The following is a 25,987-nucleotide window of genomic DNA, read 5'->3' on the forward strand; positions in this document are numbered from 1 at the left end:
CAGTTTGGCCAGGCGGCCAGCTCTACATGTACCTGAACTCAACTTTGAGTCTCATTGCAAAGGGTCTGTATACTTAAGTAATTAAATTATTCCTATATATTTTTTAAATATATAGATTTGCAAAAATTACTTGTTTTCGCAGAAAAAGTCAAGGGGTCTGAACTTTCTGAATGGACTGTACAGTTATTTTTTAAATCTGTTAAACTTGTAATGTTAACTGTTTTATACAAGATGGATTATTATAGGAATTGACACAAGTAGATCAGAGTTTCTGAAAAAAGATATGTCAATTTTCCTAAAGACTGAATAGGACTATAGGTTTATATTTTTACAGTGCTATCAAGATGAGTGCAGCGAGGAGAGAATTTAATGTTTACTCAGTTTACGTTCACAATCAATCTCAGTAATAAACAGTTATTAGACTGCGCAGAGTATATTTAAATACTATCTTCCCATTATAAAAAAAGATTGCAGCAACTCTGCCTGAATGTTAGTGAGTCCTGAAGTCCTCTAGATTTTACATATCGCAATGTAAATTGGCCTGATCTGAGCCACCAATAAAATGGATTGGTCACATGAGTTAAGACTGTAAGGTTCTCAGTTGGTGCAATTTGATGTTGAGTTGTTTCACAGGCCTTTTGAAATGATTACATTTCAAATGTGGTACACATGGTCCTGCATCAAAGCACCCATAAAATGACTGTCAAAATGTAGCTTCTTGATGTTCAAAGAACTGTGTTTAGTTTTCACACCAGCAGAATACATTCTTATGATGCCCCCTTTACTGATTTAATGAAACATGTATGTGGTATTTGAGAACTTGCAAAAGCCATGCTATTTGCATTAACTTTGTACAGATGGACAGACACGTGTACCCAGACCTTTTGTCCCACTTTCGGATGATGTTGGATTTTTTTATTCACATAATCCACTGTAAATAAAAACTGAATTTTGTCACAAACATTTATTTTTTTTGTGCGGTTTACAGAAGTGTCGTTTTTACATGGTAGTAGGCCTATATCTTCAAACACCATGATTCAATTGGGATTTTGTCAGTTAATTTTTAATTCCAAGGATAGTAGCCATCTTTAGTATTAAATACCAGTATCTACCAGCACGTTGCATGAATGAATGCCAAGTGTTAAACCTATTCCAGAATATTCCATAGACATAGACCAGGCAGACTCATTTGTGAGGACTTTGAACACAGTCATCAGTGTTGGCCAGAGCATGCCAGTCTGTCGGTTATGTGTTGAAGGCCAGCCGAAACCGCACCTAGTGTTTCTCAATCCATCAACTGGCAGATGCCCATAGTGTGACCCTTCACCCAGTGGTATGGATGCTAACTGTTGGGTGGTGGTTAAGACTTCTTTACATACTCATGTGACACCGTAGCAGGTTTGGGGTCAATTCAGAAAGTAAACCAAATTCCTAATTGAAGAGAATTGGAATTTCAGTGTACATCCTGAATTGACTGGAATCGACCCAACCCTGTACCATAGCATCTTGGGTGTGTTTAGGGATTGGAAAACACATTATTGCAGACAGAAATAGACTGGATAGAGCTGGCACGATTCCCTATTCAGACCATTTCTGTTCTACACAACACATTTCTATCTGAACGTTCTGCAACGTTACATCCTCCTGCACAGGCCCCTGATGTGGCACCATGCATTTCCGACCATCTGTTTTTCAGTTTTGTTCCCCAAATCACCACGACAAGGAAGGAACACATTCATTTCACCACATGGTAGGATTTACCATACAAAATGATAAGTATTGTAAAACGGATAGTTTACTCAATTACAAAATGACATTGGTTTCATTACCCTGTAAGCAGTCTATGGAGTCTAAGGTATGACAGCAATTTCTGCTTCGGTTGAGTTTCTCTGGCACCATTTTAGCATTTGTGGCACAAATCCCATTCATGGAACTGATATTCAATTTTTTTGTGCTTCATGTCCAAGTCATCCAAAAGTATCGTGAAGCTCAAGCTCACTTCTCGATTATTTGAACGTGTGAAAAATGCTGATATCAGTCCCATGACTTGAATGGGACCGCGTGTGGAAACTGCCAGGCAAACTAAACTAGAGCATGGATTGTTGTCACACCTGCTTACAGGGTAAGGAAACAAATATTACGCTATGTAGATTCAAGTGACAGCGAGGGAAGAAGTGTTTAAAGTTGAGGTAGCGTGCTGGAAACACCATACAAACTTGCGAGGTAAGCCATATAGGCAACAACAAAGAGAAACCATGTTATAAGAACCTCTTATTGTACTTAAAGGGACAGAGGTACACTCTGTCCCTTTAAGAGAATGCAAATGAATGGATTGTGCCACACGTTTATTTGAAATACTGAGAATAACATTAATCTCAATTCTTTGCCTATTCCTTTTCAAAGGGACATTGACTTACCATAGGCTATATGTCAAAAGGAAAAAACAAACAACATTTAGGCAGTTAGTTGCTGGCAAAATATATTAGTAACATAAATGAGTGTTTTTCATCTTTGTAGAAGACATTCTATAAAGTTCTCCTTACATGGATATTTAAATTTAAATTCTGAATACAGCTTTGAGAAGTTAATATTTGAAAAATATTCCTTAAATCTAACATTTGTTTTATTTCCCATTTCCTGGCGAATTGGCGTGTTAAAAAATAATAATATGAGCATTCCATAAAACAGTAGCCTATGCCGGATAAGACAAGTGCAACTATACATTCCTTATGGTTCAAGATTGACAGGTTTGATTTTCAGATGGATCCCATTGAGTGAGCGGAGCACCAGTCTTGGAATCATTTTTGGTTTCTTCATTGGGTCCTCGGTCAGCTGATATCGCTTGAGTGTCTGTGCCACCACCACTTTCATCTCATTCATGGCAAAGTTCTGCCCAATGCAGTTTCTATAGCGGGAGAAGAGAACACGGACGAACATGGACAACATATTGAGTCAGTGAAGTGTTATTTGTACAGTTCACCAATGCCAGTCCTGCACAGTGGGCTATACATTTGAAAGCATTTAGTTGTAGAACTACTATACATTCACCCTGTGTAATAAATAAGTTATGCAGTAAGACTATCAAAGGTTTATAGCTCTTTTACATAATAAAACATGATCATATCATCAGACAACCTACAGCTCTTTGAAGTGAGTTCAGCCTGACCCTACTCCACAGACCTATAATCACAACTGTTGTATCAGAGGGGGATGGGATCTAGCCTGATCCCAGATCCATTTGTGCTATTTTGCCAACTCCTACTTTCATTGTCATGCCAAACAAGACAGTACAAACAGACCTGGGACCATGCTAGACAACATATTTGTCCCCCTCTGACACAACAATTGGGGTTAACATAGTTCGGTTGGATCTAGGTCACAGGCATCAAGGGACCAAAGGGCTCCAAAATCCAGTCAGGTAAATGAGTAGCTCTATGCTTCCATCATAGTCCCAGACTACTAATGTGAGAACCAAACCCTGCTGCCAATGCTGTTCTCTTAAATAGTGGCACTGGTGTGGTAACGAACCTCGGGCCGGCAGAGAAGGGGACAAAGGCATGGGGTGATCTTTTTGCAGAGTTCTCGGGCAGAAATCGGAGTGGGTCGAATGCCTACGAGAATACAAAATAAAATAGAATAGTAAATTGAAACAGTGGGAAAGACTGTGCATAGACAGCTGGTCCCAAATATGTTGTCTTGTTCATAGTCACTGCAAACATGACCTTATGAGTCGACAAGACAGCACAAACAAACCAGGCTTGGTGAGACAAACTGCCACCAGGCTTGTATAAAGGGGCGTGGAAACAGGTTTCAGTTCCCTATTGTGTATACCCTGAATCTTATAGCGATAGATTAGTCAAAATCAGACCCATGGGCTTACTGCTAGATCACAAGGATTTCATTACAAACTAACTCAGCAACAGCCTCATGTTGTTTCCTGTCAATACTGCAGACCTTGTCCTCTGTGACCAGAAACACAGGATTTTATGACGCATGTTCAGCTGCTCAAGCTAGCATTTCCTCTACTGCTAATCATTAATTATATTAACCCAGTTAAATGTTCATGAGAAAATGGTGTTTATAAAGATGGTGTGCATACGTTAGGATCCTCCCAAACGGTCGCGTTCCTATGAATGCCAAAAATGCTGGTTCCAACAAGACAACCTAGAGGGAGTAAAGAGAGAGAAATTATATTTCCACAGTGTTAGGGCTTGACATCTGTATTGTCCATGCTGCAAAAGGATCCATCCACTGAAGCAGAAAGAGACACTATCTGGCAGAGGTGTGGACTCGAGTCATATGACTTGGACTCGAGTCACATATATGATGACTTACAATTAGACTTTGACTTTAACACCAATGACTCGTGACTTGACTTGGACTTGAGCCCTATGACTCGACCTGACTTGATACCCTCCCCCAAGCCCAAATATTAAAAATGATGCTATTAAAAAAAAGTGTGCAGCGCATTAACTCTTCATTTAACAGATTACAGTTTGAATCGGACAGCAGCCAATCAAATTGTGCCAGCTGAGAAAAAGTTGTGCCTGGCAGTGCAGAGGAACGTCGGCGGATGATTTCAGATGGAGCCCTTGGAAAGATGATACCCAAAATTATTAGTTCCGGATATAAAGACGACGCTGTAGCAACAAAAAACGGATTGCAACTTGCAGAACATGCAGGAAGAAAATTACAGACGGGGGAACAAAATCTTCCAACTTTGTTTGACATTTGAAGCTGCATAAAGAACGGTAAGTCGTGGCTAATATAGCCGACAGCTATATATTTTATTACTTTACTAGTGTGTCATGTTGGCTAACGTAACGTTAAATCAGTGAGCCTCCACACAGTCAGTGCGGGAACGTGATCATTGTACCCAAGATTGAGCTACAACTGGATAGGCAGTTGGTAACCTAAATTCTGCCTGATGTTACTGCTGTTCCTAAAACCCTTGACATACGTTAGCCTACTGTAACCACACAGAGAGAGTGTATGTGTGTGTGTGTTAAGGTTGGGCGATTCTGTACAAGCCTACATCGTCCGATTGCGCCCCATAGCGATCCTCGATAGTCGATCACTATTGGGGGGGTCTTTCTCATGGCTACCCATGTATTTCCATGGAAATATAACGTGTATTTGGAAAGTAATACATACATAGATATTTTTTAAAGCATTCATGATTTGCGTAAATGTAATATACTAACTATTACTCTTGTTAAAAATATGAAATGGTATTACATTTGGTGAAGAGCATATTATGACTCAAAGTTTAGGACTTGCGACTTGACTTGATGGTCTTGACTTGAGACTTACTTATGACTTGTGAAACCATTAAAACATTTTTTAAAAATCTTTATTTAACTAGGCAGGTCAGTTAAGAACAAATTCTTATTTTCAATGACAGCCTAGGAACAATGGGTTAACTGCCTTGTTCAGGGATGGAATGACAGATTTTTTCCTTGTCAGCTCGGGGATTCGATCTTTCAGTTACTAGTCCAACACTCTAACTACTAGGCTACCCTGCCACCCCAAAAGAGCAATGACATTGACTTGGTCGCACCTCTGCTATCTGGACAGACTTTTTGTTTTTGTCAGTAACAAACACGATGAGAAGAACATGGTGAGAATGCTCCAACAGCACCAATTCATTTGATATAGAAAACACTAAGGGCCTGTTTCCAGGACAGAGATTAAGCCTAGTCCTGGACTAAAAAACACTTTAAATGGAGGACCTAAAACGAACATTTTACTTAGTCCAGGACTAGGCTTAATGTGTGTCAAAGAAACTGCCACTAGAAATACATAATTGTTTATGAAAAAGATGAATTAAACAAGTTGCAGTTAGTCTCTACATACTAACTAGTTGGTGACATAATCACAATTCTATACGGAGAACTGGCTCTGGAGACAAACAAACGTGAGTTAATATTTAATTTGTTATAGCCGGTGACTGAGGCAAAGGTTACGGAGGACTCCATTGCAACCACTTACAGCCTCATTTTAAGGCACAGAGCCATTGTGCATTTAAAACTATAATTTAAAAAGTCCCCCGTATGGCCTGGGGCGGTGGGTGTAGTGTCGGCCTGGGTTTGGTTCCGACCCCACTGCCTGTGTGACCCACTCTCCTACCACTATCTCGCCTCAGTCCAATAAAACGTACAAAAAAAGTCCCCTTCGGTACATCACAATGCAACATTTACCTTCAGGCACAGTCCTCCCATCGAAGAACGTAATGGGTTTGGTTATCTTCCTGGATATCCCAGGTACAGGAGGGTAGAGGCGGAGGGATTCCTTTATGCACATGGTTGTGTACGGTATTTTACTGAGATCTTCCCTGAAGAATACAGAACATTTTCTTTATATCAATTCTCTTTTAGTAAACATGTGTGGCTCCAATCTAAGAGGAAATACAGACCTGATTTTCCTTCCTTTACTCTATCTATATCTTAAATAAAGGAATGGCTTTGGTCACTAGTTCCAAACATGGAGCCTATTGGTTGTTGTGTAGCCCTTAGCTGCAATCAATGACCAAAAGCACCCTATTTGGCCTCATGGTGGAATGTTATTAATATTTTTCATAATTTCATAATTAATAAATATTACATTTTTTGTAGGTTTCTATGTCTAACCAGTTTGTTATATTTCAGTCTTCTGTGACGTATATAAAGTGTTATATTGGGATGCAAACTTAAAATATAATACATTTCAACTCTATATCTGACATAGTACAGGTGTCTTAATTTCTTTAAGCCCATAACCATGTGTGTGAGGTGTATACTTTTGTTTCAAAGTAGATTTGTTTAAGACCACCAAGAAACACTCTGTGTGACCCTGATTTAGACCAGTGCAGTAAATTATCCCCAAAGTAACAAAAGAGTAATTTATATTTATATATACTGTAGCTGCGGACTGTAAAATAACCAAATAAAACCTTGAAACTTAAATGCATATCTAACATACACCGCACAGCATGATCAATACATCTGGACAAAACAGCCTTCCACTCCATGTCACTCTCCTGCAGCAAAAATGAATGCATATCTAACATACAACATGACTAGGACAGTAAATCAGGCCCCGTATTCATAAAGCATTTCAGAGTAGGAGTGCTGGACTGTAGAACCTACCATTCCATGGTGTCCCTCCCCTCCAGGGCGCTGATGACCTCGTCCCTGCAGATTTGCTGGTGCTCCGGGTTGCAGGCCAGGCTGTACAGGGTCCAGGAGATCCCACTGGCTGTGGTGTCGTGGCCTTCGAACATGAATGTGTCCACCTCCGCTCGGATAGCCTCATCCGACAGGCCCTGTTGGTCCTCGTCCTGGATTGAAAACCATAAGGAACAATCAGATCCTTGCATTAGAGGTCGACTGATTATGATTTTTCAACGCCGATACCGATTATTGGAGGAACAAAAAAGCCGATACCGATTAATCAGATGATTTTTTTATTTTATTTATTTGTGATAATGACAATTACAACAATACTGAATGAACACTTATTTTAACTTAATATAATACATCAATAAAATACATTTAGCCTCAAATAAATAATGAAACGTGTTCAATTTGGTTTAAATAATGCAAAAACAAAGTGTTGGAGAAGAAAGTTAAAGTGTGTTAGGGAAGATTCAGAATTTGTTGGTAACATATGTAAGATGTTTTATATTCATCAAATGTGTGTAAGTTAATTCTCATCAGAATGGTATTTTTGTGTTATTCTGTGGTGAGGGTTGCAGTATCTGTTCTATGTCAAGACTAAGTTGCATGGCCGCTGAGAGGGGAGAGGTCAAAGTGTCATCATGTGTAAACATATCTTTCACTCTCTACCTTTCCCATAGTGGGGAAAGGAAGGTTGCAGTGTCTGGAATCATTCTATGCTCCCTCTTATGTTGTTTCTATCTTAACCTATAGCCTCACCCTCCTCTCCGTGAGTTTGTCCAGGAGTTTGTATTTAGAGTGGGTTGTATCTAAATGACAATTTGATATATGCCTGTTGTAATGGAGGATTGGTTTATGGTTCTGGGTTTGGGAAAGGAGACAAAGCTGAACGATGAGTTATGTCTATGCTGTCTGACTATGTGTGTCTTTGCTATTAAAGGAACTCAGTTGCATTGTAAGGGGGCTCTCAGAGAATTCATGGTTAGACACTGAATCGATCTGAGAGTCACAGGGTTGTGATAGAGCTCATATAATTAAAGATGGACTTTTATAACTAACTCTGACTTGTGTGTGTGGTTTGCTCCCATGATTTGGTAAATAGAGGAAATTTCCACGACATTTGGCGACGAGGATGGGATGTGAATCTTCACTCGGTGACCGTTCCTATGATCTAGGTAAATAAGTCGTGCACGAGGGATCCCCTAAACTTGGGATCTCAGGGAGAACCACACTTCGGGAAACGAAGCAGATGGACCAACCTTTGATCCAAGAGGAAGCGAGCCGAGTGGATACCACATCTCGAACTGAGTTTTTTTTTAAAGAAAATGGTGAGCGAACCACACACAGATTTGAAGTCGAGTTTTTTAATTATGCCTGTTATACTCTGAGCGTGAATTCCTTTGTAAGGAAGGCACCTTGGCGGCGTAAGCAGGGCCGAGTCAGAGGAGAGTAATCTGGGGGTTTTGTGGACTCAAAAGATACTCTGCGCTGTCCGGTTGCCAGTGACCAAGAGCCCTCCTGACACTGAATTGATCACAGTGGGGATTTGGTGAGGTCTGTCGGGGTGAAGGGGCCAGGGGGTCTGTGTGTTCTAGGTGAAACACGGCACTTGGTGAAGCCCTATTGGAAGAAGGACCTCATTCTGTGCGTCTGTGTGATTTGTCTAAGTGACCCTCAGATGTGGTGAATTCCAATTATTTTAAATGTGCTAGCCAGGTATGCCCTAGGGTTACTCTGTGTGAGTCGGACCGTTCTGTGTGAGCGGGGTAGGGTTACTCTGTGTGAGTCGGACCGTTCTGTGTGAGCGGGGTAGGGTTTACTCTGTGTGGGCAAACCTTTTGATGTTCTGTGTGGACGTCAGAAAAGTTCTATGTGAAAAATCTGACCAATCCTGTGTGGATGATCCTGAAAGTGTGTGAGTAACTAAGATTTCTTAAATTTTATATGGATTCTGTGAATTATTTGAAATTATGATAAATGGTATGTGTGTATAAAGTAATGCTGAAAATGATTAGATACAATTTAAACCACCCATTCGTAGACGTACGTAGGTTTTGAGTTGATATCTTAAATGGATAATTTGATAAAGATTAAGTTTTTAAGCACTATTACAATAATCTACAAAATCTGGGAAATTGAGCTCTAGAAACTGATTAGAGTGTGTCCACTTTTGGTTATTTTACCCTAACGATGTAACTATAGAACGCATATTGGAGTATCTCCGTCTGGGGGAAACATTTGAAATTTAACTGCCTTTAAGGTCTGAACATGTTATCATTTTTCTTCCCAGTATGAGAGAAATTGCGGGATTTATTGAATAAACTGTTTTCCATAAAGTTAAATAGAATTCGAGGGATGCTCGATGTAATTTATAATGTTGTACAAAGCCTAAGGTTTTCCATCAAGCTAATTATCATTGCGTGATTAAAGTGATGTAGTAAAGTAATTGAAATACGTTGCATAAGTAAACATAATCTACTTTTACTGTTTCCTAGTCATTAGTGTCGATTTTATTCTTTGATTGCTAATATATTCATTTGGAATTTGAGAATCATAGCTGGAGCAATGTTTGTACTATTAAAATTGGGCTATTATTCTTCTGGGAATTACCAATAGTGACGTGTTTTGATTTTACTTTGTAAATGGGGTTTATATCCGGATAATTCTGGCAATAGCATTAGTGGTTCAGTGGTAGAATTCTCGCCTGCAACGCGGGAGGCCCGAGTTCCATTCCCAGTCACGGCGCTGGCTCAATTTAGAGTTTCTGATTGTAAATAATCTATTTGTATGTTTTGCCTGGAAAGTTATGGTCGCTAGTGTTTGTATAAGAGATAAATTGAACGTTTTCAATAGATTGTTTAGGTTAAATTGATAGGCTAATTCAATTTAAAACAATAACGAAGCGAATTCTGATGCAAGACGATGTCTGTTCACTAAATTATCTGCTGGAATAATGTATTGAGAATTGGGTCGTATTTAAATTACTGTATCAATAGAGAAGACAGTTACCTAAGTTAAAGACACTCTGAATGATAGCGGGGAGAGAATGGCGATAGGAAAGTGGTTACCGAAATGTTTTTCATTCTTATAGATTGACTGACGCATGTTATAATTTTGGCGCTGTGTGTGTTATTTTTAAAGAAATATGATACATTTCATAAGTGTGGAGAGCAAAGAGAAGAGGAAGTTATAAAGTTGAGGTTTTAATCTTACGATAGAGGTAAGGGAAAAACGTTGAAATGAGAGGGGTTATATTTTTGCCCAACTGGGGGAAAAAGAAGTAGGAAAGTTGAGTTGAAAGTATGTAAGAGAGTGAGTTGTTATGTTGGCTGCTCATTGTCAGGGACAGTTGCTGGAGGCAGGTAGATTGTTGTAGAATAACGTACATTTGCGTTATTAGTTTGAATATACAATAACCTTACTCTAATTGTTTTGACCGTTGTTCAGGTCCATTTTTTTTCTGTATTTCTAGCAGCTGATTCGCTAGGTGGGCATCATAGATTTGTGGCGTTTATATTTACTGTATTAGGCTATGAGAATTGGGAGGCTGGATGTATGAATCATAAAACATCGTAAGGATAGCTTCTGATTGTTATTGATTCTTGGTTTAATTGTTTAAGTAACACCAGTAAATTTGAGCAGGAAAGTTCATGTACTCTAAGGTTATGGTATGTTTCCATTATGTGGAACAATGTCAGGTCATTAAAGGTGATTGCTGGATTGAATGGTATGAGAACCTGTTGACAGAAGACTGAATGGGTATGAATGTTGAAAAGCGAGATTGGGGCAAAGACTAAACTAGTATGTTAAGTGGGGGAGTATCATAGATTTTAATTATAGTGTTGTTATAGTAGTTATATAGTGTAGTCAAAACAATTTCATATGTTTTGGTAAATTAGCTAGGTTGAATTTGGTATTTGAGTTCCTTTATTATTTGCTTTTTAAAAGAAAGGTTGGAATCAAGTATGATGCCTTGGCACTTAAAATCAGATACCACCAGGAGCTTTTTACATCAGTAGTTGTTTTTTGAGGAACATGCAGACTGTGTTTTATTTTATTGAGATGTAAACATGAGTCACTTAGCAATTTTGTCATCTGAATCATTATAGTAGTGAGTTCTTGTGTAGTTTGTTATTTGCATGAATTTATCACTGTATCATCTGCACACATTGGAACTTCAGACCCTGTAAAGACTAAAGGAAGATCATTAATGGATGTGCTGAACAGTATTGACCTTTGTGGATATCAGTGGGGGAAAAAATATGTTTATTTGTATTTTTAGATGATGAGACAGCACCGACTTTTGGAGGATTTTAGATTTGTTTTAAAAAATCAGGATTGGTTTTTACTAAATTTATATCGACAGATTTAAATTATTAGGTTGCTGATTAAACGTTTTTTTTAGGAGTTGATTTAACTTATCATGCATATACATTGATTTGATTAAAACTTATGATTAATGATTTGAGGTACAGTGGAATTATCATTAGGTTTGGTTTATAGTTCACGTTTGAGTTTCTGAATCAATGTAGTGTAAATGAATACTAAGTGTTTTTGTGTTTTCTTCGGGAAAATTGATATTTCACTGTCTCTCTGGAATGTGTCCAGGGAATATACTCTTGGGGAGAGTGAGTGAAATTGGGGCACTCACCACATTGGGATTGTAATGAGTTTTTATTTTCTGACTTTTCATTACACACGCAAATTCTTTTGATAAAGGAATGTTCTGGGAACATGGAATTACGAAAATGTTTGGAACTAGTTGATTATTGTTTGCAAATTGTTTCATATAGTGCAAAACACTGCTTTGGAGGGTTTTGTATGACCTATGACCTTCTGATGACTTTCCGTTGTGGCTTGATCACCCGCATTGGAAAGCCATTTGGAAAATAAATGTATGGTCATTTGTAATACTGCTTTCAAAATAATTTGTGTAATTGGTAAATATGTTTCTTAATCCATATTTGTAATTTGGACCAGTGTGAAGAGGGCATTGCTTTTAACTAAGGGTATGCTGCTTTAAGTCTATTTTCCTATGACCATAGGGGTTAAATAATTTTTCTTTGTGGAGTGTTTTTTTTTTCTTCTTCAGTTTAGTGATTTTAATTTGATTAGGTTAGCTGAAATTTTGTTTTACATTACTCTCATACGGAGAGATGTGTGTAAAACATGGGGGAGGATTCAGTTTTTTGAGGGTTTGAATTGAAGTTATACAACTTAAGTGATATGTGAATGAGTGTATTGTATTGTTGAGTGTATTGTATTGTTGTGTTTGTTTTGTTCTATTCCCGAGGGGTATAGGTCTAATTTCTTGATCCTTGGCTCTACGATGGAGTTGACAGTGAGATGGGGAGTATAAACCAATTTGAAAGAATAGTTTCAATAGAATGTTTTGATATTCTCCGTGAAATATGTTTAGATATGTGTATTAAGAATAATTGGTAAAAGTAATAATTTATCATGTAGTTAATGAACTGAACTAAACTGTTGTTCTGATCTGTTCTTTCGAGGTTATCATGAAGGGTGACATCAGACGGTATCTTAATGCATGGAAGAGATAATTTGGACCGAATGGTGTGTGTACCTCAAAACCCCCTCTAACTGGCTGAAGAAGAGAGACAAAGGCATTGAAGGAGGCTTTCCTAACCACTTCTACCGAGAGAAAAGAACCAAGCCAGAAATTGGTGTACAGTATCAGATCTAAGCTATCAACTGCTTTTCTTTCATGGTTCTCTCATACTGTGAGAATCCACTTGGAGTGATCATGGAGAAAGATCTGTTCTAACATTTTTCTTATGATGCTGGTATGTTGGTTGACGAATGGACAAGACATAAGTGGTAAAGATGAGACATTGAAATTGGGACATTATCAAGGGCCGTCCACTTTGAACTGTAAAGCTATTTGAAGAAAAACGAAGATGCCAGAAGATGCCGTGCCTGAGAGGGGGGGGTTTAATCTAACTGTGCCATTAAAATTGTTTATACTTTTGTGGTATCAGATTGATTGAAGAGGTCTACACCATGTAAATTGTAGTAATTTAGATTAAGAATGCATTGAGATACTGATCTGTATTAAAATCATGATTAAAAAAGTTAATAGTAGAATTATGGGATAATTATACTGTATGTAAATCTGCTAATATTGATGTGTGTTAAATTGAGGTTTTACTTTGAGTGATAAGACAAATTTGAATCACTGAGGAGTGCTAAATATTCTAAATATTGGTTTGATAAATAGTTGGGTTGTTACTTATGATTTGTAATATGAATGATTTCAATGACCTATTCTCTATTCCTAAGTATATTTCTGAGCATGAGTACTTAGAGGGATGTCTGTCCTATATGTTGTGAGGAGGCCTGTGTTTAGACACTGGTTCTTATGTAATTGAAAGAGCATAAATATGTTATGTTTTTATTTTCCTCAAATGGATTATTCTGTGTTATTAAAACATGTGCAAGTTTGTCTTAGTTTCAGAAGGGAGAAAGTTTACATATAAGCTAAGGTATTTGACATTGAGGGGATTTGAATTTTAAAATATTGAGTATGTTACTATTCTGATTCTTCAAAAGGAACTGAGTCCCTTGAGAGGGGAATGTTAGGGAAGATTCAGAATTTGTTGGTAACATATGTAAGATGTTTTATATTCATCAAATGTGTGTAAGTTAATTCTCATCAGAATGGTATTTTTGTGTTATTCTGTGGTGAGGGTTGCAGTATCTGTTCTATGTCAAGACTAAGTTGCATGGCCGCTGAGAGGGGAGAGGTCAAAGTGTCATCATGTGTAAACATATCTTTCACTCTCTACCTTTCCCATAGTGGGGAAAGGAAGGTTGCAGTGTCTGGAATCATTCTATGCTCCCTCTTATGTTGTTTCTATCTTAACCTATAGCCTCACCCTCCTCTCCGTGAGTTTGTCCAGGAGTTTGTATTTAGAGTGGGTTGCATCTAAATGACAATTTGATATATGCCTGTTGTAATGGAGGATTGGTTTATGGTTCTGGGTTTGGGAAAGGAGACAAAGCTGAACGATGAGTTATGTCTATGCTGTCTGACTATGTGTGTCTTTGCTATTAAAGGAACTCAGTTGCATTGTAAGGGGGCTCTCAGAGAATTCATGGTTAGACACTGAATCGATCTGAGAGTCACAGGGTTGTGATAGAGCTCATATAATTAAAGATGGACTTTTATAACTAACTCTGACTTGTGTGTGTGGTTTGCTCCCATGATTTGGTAAATAGAGGAAATTTCCACGACAAGTGCAATATGTGCTCTGTAAGAAAGCTAACAATTAAGTTCCTTGCTCAGAACATAAGAACATACGAAAGCTGGTGGTTCCTTTTAACATGAGTCTTCAATATTCCCACGTAAGAAGTTTTAGGTTGTAGTTATTATAGGAATACCATTTGTATTTCATTAACCTTTGACTATTGGATGTTCTTATAGGCACTTTAGTATTGCCAGTGTAACAGTATAGCTTCCGTCCCTCTCCTCGCTCCTCCCTGGGCTCGATCCAGCAACACAACGACAACAGCCACCATCGAAGCTGCGTTACCCATGCAGAGCAACGGGAACAACCACTCCAAGGCTCAGAGCGAGTGACGTTTGAAACGCTATTAGCGCGCGCTAACTTGCTAGCCATTTCACTTCGGTTACACTAGCCTCATCTCGGGAGTTGATAGGCTTGAAGTCATAAACAGCGCAATGCTTGACGCACCACGAAGAGCTGCTGGCAAAACGCACAAAAGTGCTGTTTGAATGAATGTTTATGCGCCTGTTTCTGCCTACCACCGCTCAGTCAGATACTTAGATACTTGTATGCTCAGTCAGATTATATTCAACGCAGGACACGCTAGATAATATCTAGTAATATCATCAACCATGTGTAGTTAACTAGTGATTATGATTGATTGATTGATATTTTTTTATAAGATAAGTTTAACTAGCTAGCAACTTACCTTGGCTTACTGCATTTGCGTAACAGGCAGGCTCCTTGTGGAGTGCAACGAGAGAGAGGCAGGTCATTATTGCGTTGGACTAGTTAACTGTAAGGTTGCAAGATTGGGTCCCCCAAGCTGACAAGGTGAAAATCTGTCGTTCTGCCCCTGAACGAGGCAGTTAACACACCTAGGCCGTCATTGAAAATAAGAATGTGTTCTTAACTGACTTGCCTAGTTAAATAAAGATTACATAAAGGTGTAATTATTATTTTTTTTTATAAAAAAAATCGGCAAAATCGCTGTCCAAAAATACAGATTTCCGATTGTTATAAAAACTTGAAATCGGCCCTAATTAATCGGCCATTCTGATTAATCGGTCGACCTCTACCTTGCATGTTGTTCCTTGTTTGGCTTCATTATATTGAAAAGGTATAACTCACACACCTATAGTGTTACTAGCCTGGTTCCAGATCTGTTTGTGCTCTTTTGCTCATTTTCAAGCCAAGGCATGTGTTTGGCATGACAATGACTGACAAGGAGTTGGATAGCACAAACAAACTGGCACTCAGGCTATAGTGTTACCAGTGGCATGGAAAGATTATAATGAATAGAAAATCAACTCCAGCACACTGGCGATCTTGAGGCTACGATGAGTTTATTTTCGAATTGGCTTCATTCAATGACATACTATACCATCGCCAATGGAGCCGTTTTTTTAACTAATGACCTGGCTAGATGACTGCATAAATGGCATAATGGTGGGTAATAGTTCCGTAGCGTAATAGAGGAGGTGTGACGTACTCGTGCGCAGAGCAGGATATCCAGAAAGTCCAGGTTTCTCTTAGCCTGTATCCTGCCCAGTTCCTTTTCGTCCTTCAAGGCTTCTTTTCGCTTTCGTATGATTTCCTCTACAAGCAGAGGGCATCAATCAAATTTGACATCAAATGTATTTTATAAAGCCCCCTTTTTTTTTTTTTACATCTCAGATGTCACAAAGTTCGATACAGAAACCCAGCATAAAACCCCAAACACCGCAGATGTAGAAGCACGGTGGCTAGGGAAAAGCTCCCGAGAAACACATCATGGGAGAGCATCAGACATAGCAGTGGCAGCATAGCGCATTCTTATGACATGGTTATAACATGGTTAAGCCTATAGCTGTACATGAATACAAGATGTATAATCTTTGGAAAATGCATACAGGCATACTCCACAAGGTGAATGCATACATGCTGCTTTTTCAGGGTATATTTGCTTTGTCAAATTCATACATCTAAATGTTTTCAGGGCTGAGACCTGCTGGCACAGGGGATTAAGATAATCATTTCAACCTTCATTCACAGAACGCACCTGTATGACTGTGTGCAACATTGCATGCTTTCCTGTATTTGTACCCATGTGGGCTAAGTTGGAAGATCCACTCGCTGTGGTAGGGAAAGATCCGGAAGCGGACATTCACCAGATCACTGAGCTCGTACACAGCCTTGATGTACGTGTTGGTTCCACTGAAACAAGAGAAAAACAACAGAAAAGTATAAGTTACTTCCACTCAATCATTGCTGATAGGCAGGGCCATGCGTTTTTCCTGATCATGTGATCTGGCCCGAAAACCTCTGGGCCCGTATTCACAACAAGTCTCTGAGTAGGAGTGCTGATCTAGGATCAGGTCCCCTCTGTCTTTATATTCGTATTAATTATGATTTAAAAAGGGAAATCTGATCCTATATCGGCAGTCGTACTCTGAAACTTTAGCGAATACGGGCCCTGGGCCCTAGTTAAAGGACAAGAAAGAAAAGCGTTAGTATTGGGTTGGGGCTTACAATTTATAGAACATTTACGCTGACAAGACAAGATATTCAACATGGGCAGATGTAAATGGCAGATGACGCAGTGGTTAAAAACATTTCACTGACTGACCTTCTTTGCACTGTCTGGCAGTTAGTGTTGGAGCTGAAGGCACACTTCATAATGCTGTCCAGTGTCATGAGGCTCACATGCTCAAATAACTCAAATGACTCGTCGGATTTTGAGTGAGTCTCCCATTTGTCCTGGAACAGAAAGAGGACAGACATAGTCAACTTGCACAAGATGGACAGTGACATATAGCACATCACTCCCTTATTAAATTACCCCTTTAGCTTGTTCATGCAGAATTTCCCTCCAAATACAGTTGTCAAACTATACAGCATTCTAATACAGTTGGCAGAATATGTGACTTTAACTCTTATGCAATTAGTTTTTTTGTATCCAGAAATTCCCCCCAAATAGGCTATGGTTGTCAACCTATACAGTAATTAGGGTAGAGATAGCAAAACGCACCAGCATAGTTTTGGCAGAATCAGCCATCAGTTTGACATAGGGCTTTAAAACATCGTAATGGAAGCCAGGGGTCAACAGTCTTCTGTGGCGGAACCATTTCTGACCTTCAGACACCAGTAAACCATCCCCTAGAGAGAGAGAGAGAGAGAGAGAGAGAGAGAGAGAGAGGAGAGAGAGAGGAGAGAGAGAGGAGAGAGAGAGGAGAGAGAGAGCGCGAGAGAGAGAGAGAGAGAGAGAGAGAGAGAGAGAGAGAGCATATCCTGAGAAACACATATGTTGTACGTTCATGCAAAATAATAGAACTAAAGAATATACATTTTAACCATAGCTGTATAATTGCCTAAGTGGCATGGGTCAGAATGTTATTGAAAACCAGAACTGCACCCAAAGGGATGAACATTAGAAAATGCCTATTCTTAAAATATCTGCAGTTAAATACATAGAATCTAACTTTGTTGGTTCAATATTTGTAGCATATGGGACTTTGGCAAAGACAATGCAACCTTACCTATCCATGGAATTAGAAATCTATATAAAAAGTCATCTTTGGGCTCTATTAAGAAAGAGAGTGAAACAGGGTATTCTATCACATGTGGTGAGATTCCATAGATAGACATTACATAGATGCAACTAGTTTAAATAATGTGTCTTGTCGTTCCAAAGAGACCAACCTGTTGATGCCAGGATGGTTTTGACATAATCTGGGTGGTGAATATTGAGGAAGGACACAAATGGACCAAACCACATTTGAAATGCAAGGGGGTACGACTCTCCCCATTTGACAACCTTATACATATCGGTCCCATCTTCTTTAAACTGCAAGACAACAGAGAAAACATGCACTTATAAAATAAAGCAACAAATGCACGAGCATGACACACCGAAACCTGCCTCTGAAGCTGACGGTACAATGTTCCACACGGGGGAAACAATTTTGCAGTGCCTCAATGTGCACGTTAAAGAAATTCTCATTTGAACCTAACGTTACCTCTCGGACATGACCGAAAAGCCAGTGTTTTGGTGGTCCTGGGAATGTCTCGAGCGCCCGAATCCATTCATTCCGTTTGACAATAAGTTTAGAGATTTTAAGAATTACATAGACCAAGCTAAATATTGCAACCAAGTGATGAATGCGATAGGAATCCAGCGTCACTTTTTTCAACGTTTCAAATAACTCCATTGCAATGGACGTCTACCTGCCGAGGCTACCATTGACAACTTTACAACACAAGGTGACGGTCTGGTGAGTGACACAACTGCGAGAAGCAGAAGAGAGTAGGGTGGGTGGTTTGAGGTCATTTACGGGCGGAGTCCCGCCTTCTGGAGATAACACAGCACTGTCTACCAATTCTTTACCTTGATGTATCTAATTCTTGTTTATTTTTAAATACATGATATCTTCAAATATTCAGCTCTGCATATATCAGAATCATGTTTTTTTCCCCTGACAGTTATTATGACTGATTATAGCGCTATATTATCAGGAGAACACACAACCCCGGGGAACCCCAAGAAGAGGACACTGCTGGACAAAATACAACCAAATGTTGGACATTGGCCATCAACCTCTACTATAATATAACTATAGATGATATACTGTAGTCAGGTAGCACATGTTGACTTCCTGTTAACCCTTTGATTGGCTATCCCTCTCTGAAAAACAACATAAAGGCCAAGATCTAGGGCGAACATTCAGTTTCTAATAGCAATTGCAATGCAATGGAACCAACATTTCCAATGAAGGCTGACAAGCCTAGTGACTAATGACATGTTCTCACATGGTGATAACGCCTTGCAAGAAGCTGCATGCAAACCCGCTGATGGAAAATGGAGATACAGACAAAATTAGTCAAGGGCACCATTTTGTGTCACTGACACCTACACCACAGCCTATGCCATTGGTTCTGAGGAAACATCTGTGAGGGAGGTGTTCGTAAATGTTTATGTAAAGCATTATTTTTTATTTCTGTTTCATACTGAGTCAACTGTTAGATTTGTAACTTCAGCTTAATTTCCTATAGCTTTAAATTACAAACATTAAGTGGCAGTTTTGGCTTAGGCCCGTAGCCTACACATTTTAGAGCAGATTACCTGTGTTTAAAAAAAATTACAATGCTAAAGTAATCTGCCTCATCAGTGTTTGTAATCATGATCGCTACCTCTGCCATAATTATTGTATTTATGGTTTGGGCCTCATTTCCAACATCAGGTAAGTGTCTGAAATTTACAAAAACATTAATATTGCTCAATACTAGAATTCTCACATATGTATTGGACTTTATTGAAAATTCACAAGGCTATATATACAGTGTTTAACCTTATTGTACACTGTTATACAGCCAAACAATTAGTATACAGATGTACCACAGAAACTTAAAAATAGATGTTTTTCAAATACTCACTGATTTAATTCAATTTCAATATTCAAATGTCTCTTTGGACATGCAAATAAGTTTATTCAAATAGGACATGTATTGAGTGATTTGTTTAGACTATTTATGAAGCTGTATTAACATGTTGTTATTGTTTTCTATAGGCATACGAGACATGTACAACTATTTCAATCATCAATCCACACTTTATAAACAGTTCTTTCACGTAATGCTATTGTGCTTTCTTATTGTTTTTATCAATCTGATGTAGGTTCTTCAAGTCCTCTTCGCACACCGCTTGGTAGAAAATTGTTGATACCCTGCATAAGTAATGAAAGTCATCCAGAATCTTTTAGCTGGTTTTACAGTACAAACAATGCATGTCAGCGCCGCACCCAGCTTTTTCATGAGGATAAAAGTGGCCGACATCGCCTTTCCAAAGATTTATGGCATAGAAAGAGTGTTTCAAGGAATCGTTCACTGGTAATCAGCCCTTTTACAGAGAAGGATCAAGGAATATACTCATGTGAATTGTATAAAAATGACAAGATGACATATGGATTGTCCACTTCAGTTGTTCTTGAAAAAGGTTAGTCAGCCTATTATAATTGGAGATAATTTGCAAGCAGATTGATAGTCTACACTAAATTTGTTTACAGCTCACCCTAACCATCTATCTCTTTATTTAGAATCTCACATGCCAGTAATAACCACTGTGCCAGGCAGTGGCTTTATGCATGAAGTAACAAAGAATGTGATTACCAGCACATATTACGCACTTGACTCCGCTCTGAACAACACCACCAACAAAAGCATAGGTGAGAACCAAAAGTTTTGAGTAGTTCTTAAACTCCAATCTCATTGACCTTCCACAAATTCTATAACTTCAACAGGATTGACAGATACTTCACTACCAGCATTTTCTGTAGTAACACTACACAGCACTGTTGCCTCTTTTACAGACAATGGGCCTACTCCTTCAGGTAACCGAGAAACTCAGTGGCTGGCATCAACAGTAGCTGGAATCTCTGCAGCTGTGTGCCTTTTCCTTGTTGTACTGGCACTGTTTATATTATGCCATTTCAAATGGAGAATACTTACAGGCAGGAGAAATATTCCATATTGTTATCTTTGAAGAATTTTTTGGAGATGGTATGCAGTTTGAGGCCCTATCTGTTTTAATGGGATTACTTTAAAAAAAAAAATGTGTCTGTTTGTTCAAATGTTTAAGCTTCTGCAAATCAACTTCTCTTTGGTGGCCAGTGGACCAACTTTGTAAGTTATCTTATATAGCCGACATTACTATTATTATTCTTGTTAAAACAATGATGATGATAATTAGTTGCACAGCAGTATGGTATTATGCGCATACATCTATGCATCTCCTTTCAACAGGAGAAATAACCTACACTTGTTTATTCATCCTTGGTTATCAGGAGACTCCAACTGAGAGATGACATCATAAATGACAATGAGTGTGTGCACAGTCATATCAGGGTCTAGGAACTAAGAATGATACTACTTTGATGAGAGGAGTAATAAATAGCCTAAATCAAGTTTTTTTTCCATTGTGCTCAGGCACACAAAATTCAAAAAAAGGCCTACTATTGTTATTGGGAATTATTTGCAGGCTTTTGAATGGTTGGTTTTATATAATCACATTATTGCATGACCTTTTGTTTGTACTTCAAATTTGAATTGCACTGTGTCAAGCACTTCTGTACTTTTAACCTTTAAACCACTGTAAAAAGAAAAAGAAAAAAAGAAAACGAAGAAAGTCTGCTCTATATCTCAAAAAGCATAAAGCCTGTGTATTTAGATATCTATACAAGTCATTTGTGACATAATTTTTAACAAGTTGCTGAAATGTGACATTTTGAACTCGAGCCACCGAGTTGCTTTCAGAACACTCTACAACATTACCGTTCTTGAATGCCCCATGCTCCAACCCGCTGCGAAATGCGCGGATCTGGGTGACAAGCTAGATACTAACTAGCTATTCCTCTCTATCACACGGGCTCAATCAACTCTGTTCTGTCACTGCTGATAGTGGCATCTGTGTAGCGGTTGCTTTTGAACGTTTGTTTGGAGTATCCTAGCTAGCTAGTTTCAATTGAACCGTATTTAGCTATGAGCTAACGTTAGCTAGGTTGCAAGTTAGCTTGAGTTGGTACAGTGCAGTTTGGGAAGGAAGAAGCAGATACGCGACAGTTTAAGGACAAATATAAGGCAAGTTTAGTGCATTTCGCGTTATTTCTCAGTAACTATCTTATCGGTGAGTTGTAATACTTTCTGGCTGTAGTTTATTTGGCTGGCTAGCTAACTGGCTAGCTAACTTTGTTTGAATAAAATTAGCTACTGTCTGTCTAAACTAGCCTGCTAACTTAGCCAGTCAGGAAAGTTGGATAGGTTAGAGATGCATTCACGAAAAATATATGTTTATAGTCACTGGTAGCCTGTAACACGATGTGTTTTCATTTTTCCCATTGATCTAGTTAACGTTACCTGTCTGACACTGACGTGTGATGGAGGCCCCACCAGTCTCAGTGCTGCCCATTACGGGGGGCACAATCAACATGATGGAGTACCTGCTGCAAGGTGAGTCTGCCTAGGTCGAAATTCTAGCGTCACCATTAGGGCAGGCATACCTATTTGGTATTCTGTATTTGGGTGTCTGAAGTGTGGTTGGTTCTTGAAAAAACATTCGGATCATATTGAATGTAAATATTGTAATGAAACGGGCAGGGAGCAGGTCTCGAACCCTCAACCTTCTAACCCGAAGTCCAGCGCGCCATCGATTGTGCCCCAAAAGCATGCTCATGCGGCAGAGTCGATATCCGCGCTTATAAACCCAGGGTCGTTACACTACTCCCTCCTTTCAAAGAGCGCGTCCTCACGCTAGCTTGCGACTCTACGTCTTATAGGAACGCACTCACTGGCCAAGCACACGCACTGTCGTGCATGCAAGGTCCGATCGCACTTCTGACACCAATGTAATGACACAGGCTGCAGGGAGCAGGTCTCGAACCTTCTAGTCCGAAGTCCAGCGAGCTATCGACTGTGTCGCAAAAGCATGCTTGAGTGGCAGAATAGATATCCGTGCTTATAAACCCTCCTTTCAAAGAGCGCGTCCTCACGCTAGCTTGCAACTCTACGTCTTATAGGAACGCACTCACTGGCCAAGCACACGCGCTGTCATGCATGCAAGGTCCGATCCCGTTTCTGACACCAATGTAATGACACAGGCAGGGAGCAGGTCTCGATCCTTCAACCTTCTAGTCCGAAGTCCAGCAAACTATCGACTGTCTCGTAAAAGCATGCTCGAGTGGGAGAGTAGATATCCACGCTTATAAACCCAGGGTCGTTACAATATGTTAAGGTGAAGACCCCATACCAGCTCCTGTGCTTTGGCTTGGTCAACTCGGGATCAGTTGCAATTCACTAATTGAAAAGTACAGTCTGTTTCCATTGACGCCTTTTATGTTTTTGAATTGGCATTTCAATTCACTCTAAAAAGTCAAAATGACAAGTTACCCTGCTTTCAAGTTACGCTTGTAAATGTAAATATTGCTGACACTGTTCTGTCATGTCGCCACTCAAGGCAGCGTCTTGGACCAGGCCCTCGAAAGCCTATTGCACCGCCTCCGGGGCCTTTGTGACAACATGGAACCCGAGACGTTCGCCGACCATGAGCTGGTCTACCTCCTGAAGGGCCAGCAGGGCAACCCGTTCCTGCTACGTGCCCGCCGCTCCCTCTCCCACCCAACAGTTCCCTGGCACCTGCGCTACCTGGGCCAGCCGGAGGTGGGTGACAAGTCCCGCCACGCGCTGGTTCGCAACTGTGTGGATGTGGCCACCTCGCACAGCCTGCCCGACTTCCTCAACGAAATGGGCTTCCGCATGGACCACGAGTTCGTAGCCAAGGGACACATTTTCCGTAGAGGCGTGCTCAAAGTGGTGGTGAGTAAACTGTCACGCATCCTGGTCCCTGGGAATACAGAGAACACTGAGCCGCTGTCACTCTCCTACCTGGTGGAGCTCAGTGTGTTGGCCCCCGCAGGCCAGGATACCATGTCGGAGGACATGCGCAGCTTCGCTGAGCAGCTCAAGCCCCTGGTTCACCTGGAGAAGATTGACCCCAAGAGACACATGTAAGAAGGGGTGTGTTAAGATGAGCCTCTGTTGGCAGTCATGGACAAAGTGGAGTTTTTATTAAAATGTATTTTTTGGGACTTAATTTTGTATGATTCCTATAAGAAAGTGCTTTCCCACAGTCCTTTGTCTCTGTGAAGGAACTCTATATCTCACAATCTTGATGTGTATCTCGTACATTTGGAGAAGGACCATCTGCCATTAGGATGTTAGTAGTGTTTGAAAAGGACTTCACAAGAGGATTGACACAGCCAACATGGACGATGTGACATGAGGCTTTGAATGAGTCAATAAATAACAATATCTATTCAGTGCTGAACAATGGTTTTGTGTGATGGTGATAGTGCTTTGTACTGTGTTGGGTATGTTTCCAGAAATGCACAGCTATAGTGTTTATTAAACATGATTTTTCTCAACTCAACTGTGTTCTCTTGGTTTGCAGCACTCAACAGATGCGGGTGCAGCAGTTCACAACACTGTGGAATGTTCAGACAGGCCAGTTTGTTCTAATCTACATTCACAACATATTCTGACATGTAGAATAATAAATCATTACATTTTAAGTCATTGGGGCTCCCCTAGTGGCGCACCGGTCTAAGGCACTGCATCTCAGTGCTAAATGTCACTACAGACAGACACCCTGGTTCGCTTCCAGTCTGTATCACAACCGGCCGTGATTGGTAGTGCCGTAGGGCGGCACACAATTGGCCCAGCGTTGTCCGGGTTTGGCCGGTGTAAGCCGTCATTGTAAATAAGAATTTGTAACTGACTTGTGTAGTTTAAAAAAATAGCCACTTACAGGAGCAATTGGGTATGCCTTGCCTAAGGACACATCGACAGATTTTCAACTGGCTCGGGGCATCAAACCAGTGACCTTTCGGTTACTGGCCCAACGCCCATACCTGCCACCGCATCATTCCAGCTCTCATACCTGCCGCCCCATCATTCCAGCTCTATTAATAACAGTTATGTCTGCAACACTCCCCAAAGTTTGTCTTCTACATGTGACCCTGTTGACAGGTGCCATTTCCATCGTTTACCACTAGGGAGCTCTCCTACTCTATATGTAAAAACCCGGCCTTTCTGGTTAGAGCCAGTTATATCTGCACCTCCGATCATCTACACAGGAGCCGTGGTTGCCATGGTAATAATTAGCCACGAGTTCTGCACATCTCATCCCACAACTCTAATTAGCTTTTTCAATTGCTTAATTATACATATACCTGTGAAAGCTTTCCCTTTCTTCTTCTCACAAAAGCATTGATTTCCCTTCCCCTCTCATTTCTCTTAACCCATTAGTACCTCAATGGCAACCTAAGCGGAGGGAGGCTCTTGTATGTACAAGACTTGAGGCCTCCGGTTGTATAATCTACAGTTATTTCAAAATGGTCTTGTCTCCATTGTATCATCTCCATTCATGGCTAGAGATCAGTTTTCCGCTGATGCCCTCCTATATACAGTGCATTCGGAAAGTATTCAGACCCCTTCACTATTTCCACATTTTGTTACGTTACAGCCTTATTCTAAAACTGATTACATTATTTTTTTCCTCAGTGTACACACTACCTCAGCATGACAAAGCGAAAACAGGTTTTTAGAAATGTTTGTACATTTATTAAAACACTTTGTTTCCAGACCCTTTGCTATGAGACTTGAAAGTGAGCTCAGGTCCATCTTTGAGATGATTCTACAATTTGATTTGAGCACCTGTGGTAAATTCAATTGATTGGACATGATTTGGAATGGCACACACCTGTCTATATAAGGTCCCACAGTTGACGATACATGTTAGAGCAAAAACCAAGCCATGAGGACAAAGGAATTGTTCGTAGAGCTCCGAGACCGGATTGTGTTGAGGCACAGATCTGGGGAAGGGGTACAAAAACATTTATTCAGTATTGAAGGTCCCCAAGAACACAGTTGCCTCCTCCATTATTAAATGGAATAAGTTTAGAACCACCAAGACTCTTCCTAGAGCTGGCTGTCCGGCCAAACTGAGCAATCGGGGAGAAGGGCCTTGGTCAGATGGTGACCAAGAACCTAATGGTC

At 39.9% G+C, this 25,987-nt stretch overlaps 2 protein-coding genes across 6 annotated transcripts; one reads left to right on the top strand and one right to left on the bottom strand.

The window, feature by feature from the left end:
* Nucleotides 1-878: 878 nt before the first annotated feature.
* Nucleotides 879-18,689, bottom strand: LOC110517711 (cytochrome P450 4B1). Of its 3 annotated transcripts, XM_021595639.2 has the most exons (12): nt 18,403-18,689; nt 18,086-18,230; nt 17,923-17,967; nt 17,415-17,542; nt 17,013-17,143; nt 16,446-16,600; nt 15,897-16,003; nt 7,128-7,318; nt 6,201-6,334; nt 4,100-4,164; nt 3,529-3,611; nt 879-2,905 (listed from the first exon to the last, which is right to left on the bottom strand). In XM_021595639.2, exons 1-12 carry the CDS (start codon nt 18,592-18,594, stop codon nt 2,728-2,730), a joined length of 1,554 nt encoding a protein of 517 aa, XP_021451314.2. In that variant the 5' UTR covers nt 18,595-18,689; the 3' UTR covers nt 879-2,727. The 3 variants fall into 3 exon arrangements, with proteins under 3 accessions (XP_021451314.2, XP_021451318.2, XP_021451324.2); XM_021595643.2 differs by lacking the exon at nt 17,923-17,967; XM_021595649.2 differs by lacking the exon at nt 3,529-3,611 and having other exon boundaries at nt 2,728-2,905.
* A 1,390-nt stretch (nt 18,690-20,079) lies between these two features.
* Nucleotides 20,080-24,356, top strand: LOC110517739 (mediator of RNA polymerase II transcription subunit 18). 3 transcript variants are annotated; one of them, XM_021595665.2, is made up of 4 exons: nt 20,080-20,375; nt 20,476-20,604; nt 22,282-22,384; nt 23,388-24,356. In XM_021595665.2, exons 3-4 carry the CDS (start codon nt 22,312-22,314, stop codon nt 23,939-23,941), a joined length of 627 nt encoding a protein of 208 aa, XP_021451340.1. In that variant the 5' UTR covers nt 20,080-20,375; nt 20,476-20,604; nt 22,282-22,311; the 3' UTR covers nt 23,942-24,356. The 3 variants fall into 3 exon arrangements, with proteins under 3 accessions (XP_021451340.1, XP_021451331.1, XP_021451337.1); XM_021595656.2 differs by lacking the exons at nt 20,080-20,375; nt 20,476-20,604 and adding an exon at nt 21,677-22,015; XM_021595662.2 differs by lacking the exons at nt 20,080-20,375; nt 20,476-20,604 and adding an exon at nt 21,682-22,061.
* The last annotated feature ends 1,631 nt before the right edge of the window (nt 24,357-25,987 follow it).

The sequence above is a fragment of the Oncorhynchus mykiss genome, chromosome 3, assembly GCF_013265735.2.
Source record: "Oncorhynchus mykiss isolate Arlee chromosome 3, USDA_OmykA_1.1, whole genome shotgun sequence".
In the NCBI taxonomy this organism is placed as follows: domain Eukaryota; kingdom Metazoa; phylum Chordata; class Actinopteri; order Salmoniformes; family Salmonidae; genus Oncorhynchus; species Oncorhynchus mykiss.

Bases quoted from the DNA above. Each gene is read 5' to 3' on its own strand.
- LOC110517739 (XM_021595665.2), top strand. From the start codon at position 22,312: ATGGAGGCCCCACCAGTCTCAGTGCTGCCCATTACGGGGGGCACAATC. The intron at 22,385-23,387 runs GTGAGTCTGCCT...TCGCCACTCAAG, and splicing joins GATGGAGTACCTGCTGCAAG to GCAGCGTCTTGGACCAGGCC.
- LOC110517711 (XM_021595639.2), bottom strand. From the start codon at position 18,594: ATGGAGTTATTTGAAACGTTGAAAAAAGTGACGCTGGATTCCTATCGC. The intron at 17,543-17,922 runs GTAAGGTTGCAT...CTCTCTCTCTAG, and splicing joins ATTTCTAATTCCATGGATAG to GGGATGGTTTACTGGTGTCT. The intron at 7,319-15,896 runs GTACGTCACACC...TTTTCAATCCAG, and splicing joins ATATCCTGCTCTGCGCACGA to GACGAGGACCAACAGGGCCT.